Source organism: Drosophila pseudoobscura, chromosome 4, assembly GCF_009870125.1.
Source record: "Drosophila pseudoobscura strain MV-25-SWS-2005 chromosome 4, UCI_Dpse_MV25, whole genome shotgun sequence".
Lineage (NCBI taxonomy): Eukaryota > Metazoa > Arthropoda > Insecta > Diptera > Drosophilidae > Drosophila > Drosophila pseudoobscura.
Genome location: NC_046681.1, coordinates 5439318 through 5451956, shown reverse-complemented (window position 1 = coordinate 5451956; position 12639 = coordinate 5439318). Strand labels below are relative to the sequence as shown.

General features: G+C 44.3%; 3 protein-coding genes across 15 annotated transcripts in view; 2 read left to right on the top strand and 1 right to left on the bottom strand.

The window, feature by feature from the left end:
- LOC6902632 (GATA zinc finger domain-containing protein 10-like) overlaps positions 1-12550 on the bottom strand; it is a 28099-nt gene extending 15549 nt beyond the window's left edge. For 4 of the 13 annotated variants that reach the window (XM_033379344.1, XM_033379345.1, XM_033379348.1 and 1 more), the window contains exons 1-2: positions 2611-2805; positions 1754-2069 (exon numbers count right to left, since the gene is read on the bottom strand). In XM_033379344.1, the coding sequence (XP_033235235.1) occupies positions 1754-1998 (245 nt within the window). In that variant the 5' untranslated portion in view covers positions 1999-2069; positions 2611-2805. Of the gene's footprint in view, positions 1-1753; positions 2070-2610; positions 2809-11826; positions 12025-12344 lie in introns of those variants that run through there. The other 9 variants (XM_015181244.2, XM_033379352.1, XM_033379354.1 and 6 more) reach the window with 6 other exon arrangements.
- Positions 3813-4860, top strand: LOC117183909 (uncharacterized). The gene is made up of 2 exons (XM_033379360.1): positions 3813-3962; positions 4030-4860. The coding sequence occupies exons 1-2, from the start codon at positions 3849-3851 to the stop codon at positions 4708-4710; spliced, it is 795 nt and encodes a 264-aa protein (XP_033235251.1). The 5' UTR covers positions 3813-3848; the 3' UTR covers positions 4711-4860.
- Positions 7328-8375, top strand: LOC4816456 (uncharacterized). The gene is made up of 2 exons (XM_001356089.4): positions 7328-7477; positions 7545-8375. Exons 1-2 carry the CDS (start codon positions 7364-7366, stop codon positions 8223-8225), a joined length of 795 nt encoding a protein of 264 aa, XP_001356125.4. The 5' UTR covers positions 7328-7363; the 3' UTR covers positions 8226-8375.
- Positions 12551-12639: the final 89 nt, after the last annotated feature.

The window sequence follows — 12639 nt, the reverse complement described above, 5'->3', positions numbered from 1 at the left end:
TTGTTTCGACCGGTCCGTTGGCCATCACGCATTCTGAACTAAACTAAAACAGTCTGTTGCCAAAATCACCATCTCGAAAACAAACATTAAACACTTTTGGATACCCGCGTTGGAGGCCCACGCCGCGTGGGGCGCCGCGCCCCATCCCATCCCATGGCAGATGTCGTCCGATGACGTCAATGGCTGATACATGGCGTCAGTACCTTCGACTGGTACTCGTACACGGCCTGCAATTGACCACAACTGCTTGACAGATTTGGCAATTAGCGGTCTCCCGAGAGCATGTCAAGCCACTGGGGAGCAGAAGCAGGAAGATCTGGTCAAATGCAGGCCACATTATCATTTGCATACCCCATAATCGGACGTGACTAACTAACTTGCACAGTGCACAATGTACATAATTCCCTTGCTATTGATACTGCTGCTGATGAATCATAATCATATGCGCCACTCACAGTGACATTTTCGATTTGCACTTTGCGCCATAAATAGACATTTGTAATACATAAAATACAAATACAAAAAATATATTCCCAGCAAATCGAGTATAGGCCAGCATTTCGCTGGCATGACATTCATGCCGAAAATAAAAGGCAAAAAAACACGGAAAAATCTTGCTCTTGTTAGCACGGAAAGCTGTCCGTGCGTGAGGAGAAAACATGCTAGAAAACTCAAAATCAAATGATAGAAAAACATCTGTGCAATTTGCATTTTCACTTTTTTTCGACTCTTTTTCGACTCTGACTGGGATCTGCCCCCTGCGCATGCAAATGAGCGTGCAAATATGTATCTGCAGTCAACTGCGACTGCCTGCTCGGAGCTGGGTGGATCCAACAGATACGAGCACTGCTGGACAAGTGCTGTGGAGCAGGGCGATCGACGGGGAGATACCCCATGAGGAAAACATAGAAGTCTAACTACATTTGTTTGCTTCATATCTTATGAAGATAGAAAGATAGGAGGAAGATTCTGGTTCGAAACGTTTTCGCCATGGGGGGAAACTCTAACATGAATCCGACTGTTTATTTACGAGTATTTAATGCCAATCATATTAGATATCTTATCTTATTGAACACTCGTAGATAAATTATTAATTAAATGAGTATTTAATATCTTTACTAAGATATAAAAGACGTTGAGAACAATGTGTTATTTGAGTGCTAATAGAAGTACAGAAATTTATTCAATTATGAACAATCCCTACACTATTCCGAAATTCATGTAATCCTCTGAATCAGATACACCATCTATTAAGTCCATCACTCCTTGGAGTACCCTCTAGAAAAAGCAAACTTGTTGCCGCGACGCTGCTTCAGTTGCAGTTGCAGTTGCAGCTGCCCGCGCATATTTAAAGATCAAGGGCAACCCAGCAGCACCATCCGCAGCAGTGGAAGTAAGAACTTGAAAGCTGCCACATGCAACATGACATAATGATAGTCATTGTCCGGCCATCTCTCAGTATGCGAGCGTGTCTATAAATAGACACGGCTGAAGCTGGAGCTGCCCCAGCCGAAGTACAGGGTGCCCTGACCAGCCGCCCACATTCCACAGTTGAGCTAATCTTGTGATAAATATTTGCCAAGAAATTGTTTTGTTTTGTTCTTTACGCTACGAGTATTTTTCCCAACTTTTTTGCTATTGCGCTTTAAATGCTTATCAGGGACAACGTTTGTCTGACGAAAGTTTTCTTTGTTGGGCCCTCGAGAACGAGACGAAGACGGAGACGGAGGTGGAGGTGGAGACAGAGACTTACGATGATTCCATGCAGTTCTTGGTATCCGCAGTCAGGGGCAACTCTGACAGTTGAAATCCACGATCCTGACGCACCATATAGGCAGGCAGCGTGTCGATGATGGCATTGGCCTTATCGTTGTACGATCCCAGCAGTTCCCGATACTTGGAGTAGACGACGCGCTTCAGTTGCGGATTCTTCACCGACGAGGGTGTGGAAGATGGGGACGGCGACGCGGCCGGAGATTGCAGCGTTGAGGTGGCCATTGTTTTTCGTTAATCTCTATTATTTATATTGTTTACTGTATTATCTTAAATTTGTTGTGCAGTTGGTTAAACTGGGAGCAATCAAGATAGATATAAGATAGGGCAATATATCAGTAGTACTCGCGTTTTGAAGCGTTTTTTATTACATTATACAATTGCCCTATGCCCCAGTGGAGGGAGATACTGATCCTATGTTGATAAAGCACAAACAAAGAGTGAATTTGTTTGCTCCATCGATTTGCATTTGTCAATTCCCAGACAAAGGCACTGGCAGTCAGACAGACACTATGGGACCTAAGCCCCAGAGCCCAGTGACTCAGCGATCGATGGGGCAGGCAATCTAACCTTTTTCGGTGCAGACCAGCCGGCAAATGATCATTTCGTTGATGACTCAGAACAGCCGAGAAGAATCAACGGCCGGTTGGGGAAATAAAAGAGGCGCGTAAGCAATATGGAGCAGGCAGCTGTTCCGCCTCAGATATACTCGTATGCTCACGCAGCTCTATTATTTTTAGCCATGAGCTAAAGCGGCTAATCAAATCAAAAACAGAATCCACTGGTACTACTAGATTGCTCGGCCCTCCCGACGGAGATAAAAGGGGGACATCTTACAATGGCCTTGTTTTTGGGTACGAATTTTCTCACTTAGGACCCGCACAGACACACACATGGACGCACATGGACGCACATGGACACATGAAAGTTTAGACACACGCGCAGCGCAGAAGTATCTGAAGTCGGGTTACGACGAGTGTATCTGAAAGCGCACTGGCGACTGAACGCAGCAGAGTCTCGACGCGCATTGAAGTCGAGTTCGCTGGAGGTTGGCGACTGCGTCTGCGCCTGCGTCTGGGGCTGGGGCTGGGGCTGGGGGTCTGAGTTGTTCGGCAACTTGTTGCAGATACATTTTTCGTGGCCGCAAAAGGAAAACCGAGCTCATGATAAACGTTCGGCTGGCACGCGGTGGCTGTCTGTGGCTGTGTATCTGCAAGATACACGGCCTGCCAGCGACCTGCAGAGCAGACCAATTTATACGTCTGTCACAGCCGTTCGACGCCGACGACAAATTTAAAGCTAAACGCCAAATACTTTCGACGTTTTGGTCTATCTGTATCTGTATCTGGTATCTGGTATCTCCCGGCTGTATCTGCCACTCTTATCGTGCAGCTAATTGTTTTTGCTCGGCTGTCATGTCGCCTGCTTATTACTTTGGTGGTTTTTCTTTATTAAACCAGCCCGTTCTCCGCACTCCGTTTATCTCGCACTCCTCTTTTTGTCACATTTCTGGGGATTTCTCAATCGAGTCCCAGCTACGCTCCACGTACACCTTTTTGCTCTAATTAACACAAGCATCTGCGGAAACGCTTCCCACTAGCCTTGAAGATAAGATAAGTAAGATTATCGGCGACTGCTTTCCAACGACTGCCTTGGGATTTCCTGAGGCCCCCGTCGGTTAAATAATAATAATTGGCAAGAAAGCGTTGAAGAATTTTAAATGCAGAATGACTGGTCGAAAATGATTTCCTTCTGCCAAACAATCTGTGCGCTGCGCTCCCAATTGCCGCCTGCCACGGGCTAAAATGCTGACAGAAGAAAGAAGCACAAAGAAGGGGAAAGTTGCGACACAAATGACTATAGAAAACATGTCTGTGACTGACTCCGACTGCCGGTCGTGGATGATTCTAGACATTGAAACTGTATTTCAGGTTGGAGAAATAACTTTCGCTTAATTCGATTACCAATGTACGCAAGGCCTGCGACTAGCCAGAATAGCTTTTCTTCCAGCACTGTCAATGAAATAATTTTAGGCAGAGTTAAAGAGCATTGAAGTGTCTGATAACTCTGTCAAAATGTCAGCACGATCGATTCAAATGAATCATATAATCATATATTCCCAGGCAGAATTTTGTGTGCAATATAGCACAATGCCGACCCATGGAGATCTGTGCACTAGTGAAATGTTGGTAAGTGTCGAATACTCTACAAAATGAAGTATACTGCTCTGCAATATTCCACTAAAATGTGGGACAGGCCTTTCTCGATGTGGAGCAGATCTTCAACAGACCACTGAAGTGTCCAGTGCCATTCTGTGGGTCGGAGCTGACGCCAATTGAGATGCTAACCCATCTTCTGATGGGTCACAGCCCCGGCGAGTCGATGCTGGAGACAGTGGCCAATTGCCCCGAGCTGTTTCATGTGCAGCTCAACGAACTGAAGGCCGGAACAAGCTATGTGATTGCTGCGATCGCCTACCACGGCACCCCGAAGGTGGGACTCAGCACTCCGGTGTCTCCAGAGCTGCAAATCGTCCATCAGTTGCCCGTAATGCTCGTAATGTATGTCACTCCGCTGGCAAACAAACACAACGGTATCGACACCGACAACGCGGAACAGACCGTCATCTTCTACATGGTCAGTCCGTTGATGGCCACGGAGGTGGGTGTCCAGATCACGCTCCTGGACGGCGACCAAGACATGCCTGGCCAGAAAGCCCTATGTCAGTTTTCTGCGCACACTCAGACGGGGGCTTACGGGCTCGGGTTCGGGGAGGTGGAGCAGCTCTTAGTCCACATGGAGTTCGTTTTCTATTCGGCTAGCAGCATTCAGAAGCTCATCGACGCGGACCCGGAGCGGCAGCTTCATGTTAAGGTCGTTCTGACTGGGGAACCGAACTCGTTGGGATCGGAAAGCCACCCAGAGTATCCAGAATAGTTTTGCTCGGCTGCGCTGACTCATCCTGATTGACAGACACATTAGAGCCGGCGCGGCCCCGATTGACGCACACTTGAAACCTGTAATCTGAGTGCCTGCCAATAATTTTCGATCTTTTATATACTATGTAAACAATATTTCTTTACCAACTGTCAAGTGTCTGCTCTCTGGTCTGTGGTCTATGGTCTATGGTCTCTGGCCTCCACTTGTTCATTCAGTAAAAATCGTATTTTTTGGCTGCCTCAAAAGTGGGTCATACAGAGATATGTGGTCTGGTGCAGCCATCAATCACCAATCACGAGGGCCATCTAATTAGTTAGCCACAGGCCCCCTGACCAGCCGCCCACATTCCACAGTTGAGCTAATCTTGTGATAAATATTTGCCAAGAAATTGTTTTGTTTTGTTCTTTACGCTACGAGTATTTTTCCCAACTTTTTTGCTATTGCGCTTTAAATGCTTATCAGGGACAACGTTTGTCTGACGAAAGTTTTCTTTGTTGGGCCCTCGAGAACGAGACGAAGACGGAGACGGAGGTGGAGGTGGAGACAGAGACTTACGATGATTCCATGCAGTTCTTGGTATCCGCAGTCAGGGGCAACTCTGACAGTTGAAATCCACGATCCTGACGCACCATATAGGCAGGCAGCGTGTCGATGATGGCATTGGCCTTATCGTTGTACGATCCCAGCAGTTCCCGATACTTGGAGTAGACGACGCGCTTCAGTTGCGGATTCTTCACCGACGAGGGTGTGGAAGATGGGGACGGCGACGCGGCCGGAGATTGCAGCGTTGAGGTGGCCATTGTTTTTCGTTAATCTCTATTATTTATATTGTTTACTGTATTATCTTAAATTTGTTGTGCAGTTGGTTAAACTGGGAGCAATCAAGATAGATATAAGATAGGGCAATATATCAGTAGTACTCGCGTTTTGAAGCGTTTTTTATTACATTATACAATTGCCCTATGCCCCAGTGGAGGGAGATACTGATCCTATGTTGATAAAGCACAAACAAAGAGTGAATTTGTTTGCTCCATCGATTTGCATTTGTCAATTCCCAGACAAAGGCACTGGCAGTCAGACAGACACTATGGGACCTAAGCCCCAGAGCCCAGTGACTCAGCGATCGATGGGGCAGGCAATCTAACCTTTTTCGGTGCAGACCAGCCGGCAAATGATCATTTCGTTGATGACTCAGAACAGCCGAGAAGAATCAACGGCCGGTTGGGGAAATAAAAGAGGCGCGTAAGCAATATGGAGCAGGCAGCTGTTCCGCCTCAGATATACTCGTATGCTCACGCAGCTCTATTATTTTTAGCCATGAGCTAAAGCGGCTAATCAAATCAAAAACAGAATCCACTGGTACTACTAGATTGCTCGGCCCTCCCGACGGAGATAAAAGGGGGACATCTTACAATGGCCTTGTTTTTGGGTACGAATTTTCTCACTTAGGACCCGCACAGACACACACATGGACGCACATGGACGCACATGGACACATGAAAGTTTAGACACACGCGCAGCGCAGAAGTATCTGAAGTCGGGTTACGACGAGTGTATCTGAAAGCGCACTGGCGACTGAACGCAGCAGAGTCTCGACGCGCATTGAAGTCGAGTTCGCTGGAGGTTGGCGACTGCGTCTGCGCCTGCGTCTGGGGCTGGGGCTGGGGCTGGGGGTCTGAGTTGTTCGGCAACTTGTTGCAGATACATTTTTCGTGGCCGCAAAAGGAAAACCGAGCTCATGATAAACGTTCGGCTGGCACGCGGTGGCTGTCTGTGGCTGTGTATCTGCAAGATACACGGCCTGCCAGCGACCTGCAGAGCAGACCAATTTATACGTCTGTCACAGCCGTTCGACGCCGACGACAAATTTAAAGCTAAACGCCAAATACTTTCGACGTTTTGGTCTATCTGTATCTGTATCTGGTATCTGGTATCTCCCGGCTGTATCTGCCACTCTTATCGTGCAGCTAATTGTTTTTGCTCGGCTGTCATGTCGCCTGCTTATTACTTTGGTGGTTTTTCTTTATTAAACCAGCCCGTTCTCCGCACTCCGTTTATCTCGCACTCCTCTTTTTGTCACATTTCTGGGGATTTCTCAATCGAGTCCCAGCTACGCTCCACGTACACCTTTTTGCTCTAATTAACACAAGCATCTGCGGAAACGCTTCCCACTAGCCTTGAAGATAAGATAAGTAAGATTATCGGCGACTGCTTTCCAACGACTGCCTTGGGATTTCCTGAGGCCCCCGTCGGTTAAATAATAATAATTGGCAAGAAAGCGTTGAAGAATTTTAAATGCAGAATGACTGGTCGAAAATGATTTCCTTCTGCCAAACAATCTGTGCGCTGCGCTCCCAATTGCCGCCTGCCACGGGCTAAAATGCTGACAGAAGAAAGAAGCACAAAGAAGGGGAAAGTTGCGACACAAATGACTATAGAAAACATGTCTGTGACTGACTCCGACTGCCGGTCGTGGATGATTCTAGACATTGAAACTGTATTTCAGGTTGGAGAAATAACTTTCGCTTAATTCGATTACCAATGTACGCAAGGCCTGCGACTAGCCAGAATAGCTTTTCTTCCAGCACTGTCAATGAAATAATTTTAGGCAGAGTTAAAGAGCATTGAAGTGTCTGATAACTCTGTCAAAATGTCAGCACGATCGATTCAAATGAATCATATAATCATATATTCCCAGGCAGAATTTTGTGTGCAATATAGCACAATGCCGACCCATGGAGATCTGTGCACTAGTGAAATGTTGGTAAGTGTCGAATACTCTACAAAATGAAGTATACTGCTCTGCAATATTCCACTAAAATGTGGGACAGGCCTTTCTCGATGTGGAGCAGATCTTCAACAGACCACTGAAGTGTCCAGTGCCATTCTGTGGGTCGGAGCTGACGCCAATTGAGATGCTAACCCATCTTCTGATGGGTCACAGCCCCGGCGAGTCGATGCTGGAGACAGTGGCCAATTGCCCCGAGCTGTTTCATGTGCAGCTCAACGAACTGAAGGCCGGAACAAGCTATGTGATTGCTGCGATCGCCTACCACGGCACCCCGAAGGTGGGACTCAGCACTCCGGTGTCTCCAGAGCTGCAAATCGTCCATCAGTTGCCCGTAATGCTCGTAATGTATGTCACTCCGCTGGCAAACAAACACAACGGTATCGACACCGACAACGCGGAACAGACCGTCATCTTCTACATGGTCAGTCCGTTGATGGCCACGGAGGTGGGTGTCCAGATCACGCTCCTGGACGGCGACCAAGACATGCCTGGCCAGAAAGCCCTATGTCAGTTTTCTGCGCACACTCAGACGGGGGCTTACGGGCTCGGGTTCGGGGAGGTGGAGCAGCTCTTAGTCCACATGGAGTTCGTTTTCTATTCGGCTAGCAGCATTCAGAAGCTCATCGACGCGGACCCGGAGCGGCAGCTTCATGTTAAGGTCGTTCTGACTGGGGAACCGAACTCGTTGGGATCGGAAAGCCACCCAGAGTATCCAGAATAGTTTTGCTCGGCTGCGCTGACTCATCCTGATTGACAGACACATTAGAGCCGGCGCGGCCCCGATTGACGCACACTTGAAACCTGTAATCTGAGTGCCTGCCAATAATTTTCGATCTTTTATATACTATGTAAACAATATTTCTTTACCAACTGTCAAGTGTCTGCTCTCTGGTCTGTGGTCTATGGTCTATGGTCTCTGGCCTCCACTTGTTCATTCAGTAAAAATCGTATTTTTTGGCTGCCTCAAAAGTGGGTCATACAGAGATATGTGGTCTGGTGCAGCCATCAATCACCAATCACGAGGGCCATCTAATTAGTTAGCCACAGGCCCCCTTCATTGTGGGAAATAATATGAGAAAAATGGCTTCTTCCCCCTGAGAAAATATTCTCTTTAATTATGTGTTAAATGTTTCTCTTTGTGAAAACAATTTCTCGAATCGTTTCTTTTGGCGCTTGTTTGGTTTTTTTGACCCAATTCTACTTTCCTGATTTATTCTATGATGCATCTCAATGCAATCTCTTAAACGCAACACCGAAAATAAAAGTGGCAATGCTTTTACAAATATTATGACTAGAGTTGAAAATTGTCTGGAAAATATATTTATATCTATAATAGTACTTCTGAACAATCTTTGATGTTCTGAGAATTCTTGTTGTCCGACAGCTAACAGGTGGCGCTAAAAAGGATTATCCGTAAGCTATGTATATGAGAGTATACATACAAAGATAGATATATAAAGATATGTATGTATGTATAAATCCCCAAATGAGGTTAAATTTAGCTTTCATATTTTCCAGCTAGATCAATAGAATGGGATTCGTCATCAACCCAAAAACAAAGTGCTACCAAAACTTTAATAGCAACGCCATTTAGTCTAGCGATAGCGGCCATAAATTAACCCAAACTAAACAAGAAATAAGGGAAAGGCACAAAACAACCAAAGAAGAATATATGTAGTAGGTATAACTAATCCTATTTATAAATAATTCTCAATTTGCAAACATAAAAACGAACTAAAGTTTATATGCCATTAAAAGCGGAAGCAAACAAAAAGATCTCTAAGGAAAACGTAGAAAAAAGCGAGGGAAAGCCACGCTAATAATATAGAAAAAGCTGATTTTCATATCCCACCCACACCCCCGGACACGGGCGGGCATGTGTAAGATTATAATATTTCAGGCCTCTTATTGCTGGGACTGACCTTGAAAAACTTGTTATACGCCGAGGGGCGAAACTTTCCGAAGTGGGGAAAAAAGTCTACGTATACGAAGAGGGGGCTCACAAGTCGCAATCAGGGAGCCCATTCATCACTTTCTACGACTACCCGAGTCTGCAGCTCGTTTTGCATTTGTCATTTGCGATTGGCGCTGCGTTGATTGCATGACATGGCCACATCAGACGCAGCGGAGAGCCTGGACTTGCGCTTGAGCTTGAGCTTGAGCTCTGGGCTTGGCCTGGGTCTGGGTATGGGCCTGTAATTATTTATATTAATCTGGCCTGGGTCACCCTGGCGACTCCAGGTGAAAGTGAAACCGAGCCAGCGCCCGTTGCACAATGCACTGCGGCAATATTTTTTCTTCGGCTGATTGGAGGATACGTAATTTTTATACTCGTACATTTTTCCTACCACAACCACATGTGGTCGTCGGTTTTATGGCCAGACGGGCAGCAGAGTCCCGGCAGCGCCTTTTTTCGATTTTGGTTGTTTTTTCCACTGACTTTGAATTGGTGTTGGCTGACAAATTGCCATGATATTGATTTGTGGAATGGGAAAACTAAATCACGAAAATTTGATTTGAGAGAGTTCCTTTTTTTGGTTTTAAGTGAAAGTACGTAAGAAATATACGATTCACGTTATAAACTCGAATAAATTAAATCTAGTTTTTTCCCCTAACTAATCTATTTTGTACTATTTCCTCTCCCTAAAAACCTCCTTTTCTTAGTTATTCATTTCAAAGATCATTTTTAAGAACAACAAGCCCAGTTTATGTGACTATCGATTTCAGGGAAAGGCCGCATCAAAATAAAAAGCAATCACAGATCCAAGTATCTGGGGAGTGCTCTAAATATAATCACATTGCCGGCCAGTACCTAAATTCCCAGTGGGTTTTGAATATGGGTTTTTTTGGGTGTGGTCATCTCATCCCAGTTTTATTTCTTCTTTTTATCGACGTTACGCATCTTCTTTTAAGTTATTCTGCCCCTGTACATTCGAATTTCACGGTCAAATGCGATCAACTTGAACTTCGTGAAATCCATTAAAAATGCAAAAATGACTAAAACAAATAAATTCACACCTGATTTACGCAATTTACAAAAGCAAAACAACCGACAAAGAAGTGTCAAAATAAGTGTCGTTGACAAAAGTCAAAGTCATGTCTGGTAATGCATCAAAAGTCCGGTCGTTGAGATGCGAAAACTTAAATAAATAAAATATTTACGAAATATTTACTTTGTCAATATTTGTTCCAAGTTCACACGTAAATTAATGGCAGAAAATAAATGTACGTATGTTTTTGTGGCTTTTACAAGATATACAGATTTCAAGTCCACATATCGTATACTTGATAATATGTGCAAGAAATTAAATGAAGTGATTATACTTTTAGCTATGCCTAAAAATCAATACATTGTGTATTGACTAAACCTTGATTTTGAAGTTTAAATTGATTAAATTATTGATGCACCTTAATTATTATTAATTTCTTGTTTTCTGCCCATACTTTTCCTTTGCCCTCTTTTCTCTTCGCATCACTTTGACCCAATTTCCTCAATATATTATCGCCGATTCTCGTGGGTGCTGAAAATTTATGCGCGACACATCAACGTCAGCAGAGCAGTGCAAAAAAAGAAAATTCTGTCCGAAGAAAAATGTTGAAAAAATCAAACAAAAAGTGAACTGCATTTGATGCCAAATTCTTAAATTTGTTTCGTTGTTTGAGAGGTTCTCGGGCATTGTCTGAGTGAAGTGCGTGGCCAGAGGAAAACTTCCGGTGAATGCCGTCAGTTGTCTGAATTCCCAACACGTGTGCCAAATGCTTTTAGACACGGCCGAGAGACAGCTGGCGGCTGGGGGTAGAACATAAAATTCTGCACCGAAATCTCGTTGAAAAATACGATATTTAATTAATTAATTCGCCTTTATGTGAGGGAAAGACAGCGGTGGCGGGGAAAAGGCAAAAATTGTCGCCTGCCAAAAAGCGCGTGCACCCGTGGGGCCGAGTCGAGAGAGCTTCGAGGGAGGGCGTGAGTGTGGGCGAATCGATGGCCTTCAAAAAAACTCATGTGAGAAATTGTGAGAGCCTTAATTGTGAAAGACATCATAAAGATGTTCTGTATATACTATATATATAGTACATATATATCTATTCATACATATGTTTTATTTATTGTCCCATTTTTTCAAACAGCTCCTCCGGCATGGCGTTGTGTTTTTATTAGTTTGCTGAACACACTTCAAAAACATTGGAAAGATATAGTGCAGCTGCCACAAATCTTGTCCAGATTGGATTGCTATGTTACCCAAAGTTCAAAGGGTACACATCGATCAATGAACAGGGTAAAACTATTCCCATGTCCCCAGGTTTATGTTATAACTTACCCAGAACTCATCTTAGCCGCCTGCTTTGTATTTCAAGTCCAACTTTGAATCACTTTACACACCGCCTCCACAGAGCAGCCAGAAGGAAGAAATCGGTTTCTTTTTATTTATTTTTCTGTCGTAGGCGATGGTTTATGCCGAATCGCACGCAAGTTCTACGAAAAGATTTAGCAAGGGAAACCTAAGCACACAGAAACACTGAAAAATTCATGGAAAATTGAAACAAAATTATGAATAATGAATTGAAATTTATTTCGCACAAAATCACGCCTTCTTATATAACTTTCGGCACGAACACGAACACTGCTAAATCACTGGGAAATAGTTTTGTCTATATAATCAAATGGTACATGTATCTATATCGTTTATTGAGTATCCAAAGATTATCTTTGGGGCTCCCCCAATCGGTCCGAGGTATATTTGAGGGTTTCGAAAACCCTTTTCGTACACAATTGTTCGGTTCAGAATTTTGTAATTTTCTATTTATAAAACGCGCCACGGCACGACGTATTGCTCACTTTTGCTAGAGAAAATACTCGTATCTACATATATCTATATATATTTGTATATATAGACAGCCCAGCCAGATAGATAGACGATATAGATATATATCTATGTGTTAGTTTTAGATGAAAATTTTCTTTCTTTCGGATGGTTTTTCTCGTTTGCAACGCGTTCAAGTTAGCAGCCCAAGTCGCACTGAATTCGCACAAGAAATTTCCTCGGCCGAAAAGCCAAAAAGCCGAAAAGCCGAAAAACACATTTCACATTTCGAAACAAATTCTCCTTCTTCTCTCCTGTATATATTTTTCG

Bases quoted from the DNA above. Each gene is read 5' to 3' on its own strand.
- LOC4816456 (XM_001356089.4), top strand. From the start codon at position 7,364: ATGTCAGCACGATCGATTCAAATGAATCATATAATCATATATTCCCAG. The intron at 7,478-7,544 runs GTAAGTGTCGAA...AATGTGGGACAG, and splicing joins TGTGCACTAGTGAAATGTTG to GCCTTTCTCGATGTGGAGCA.
- LOC117183909 (XM_033379360.1), top strand. From the start codon at position 3,849: ATGTCAGCACGATCGATTCAAATGAATCATATAATCATATATTCCCAG. The intron at 3,963-4,029 runs GTAAGTGTCGAA...AATGTGGGACAG, and splicing joins TGTGCACTAGTGAAATGTTG to GCCTTTCTCGATGTGGAGCA.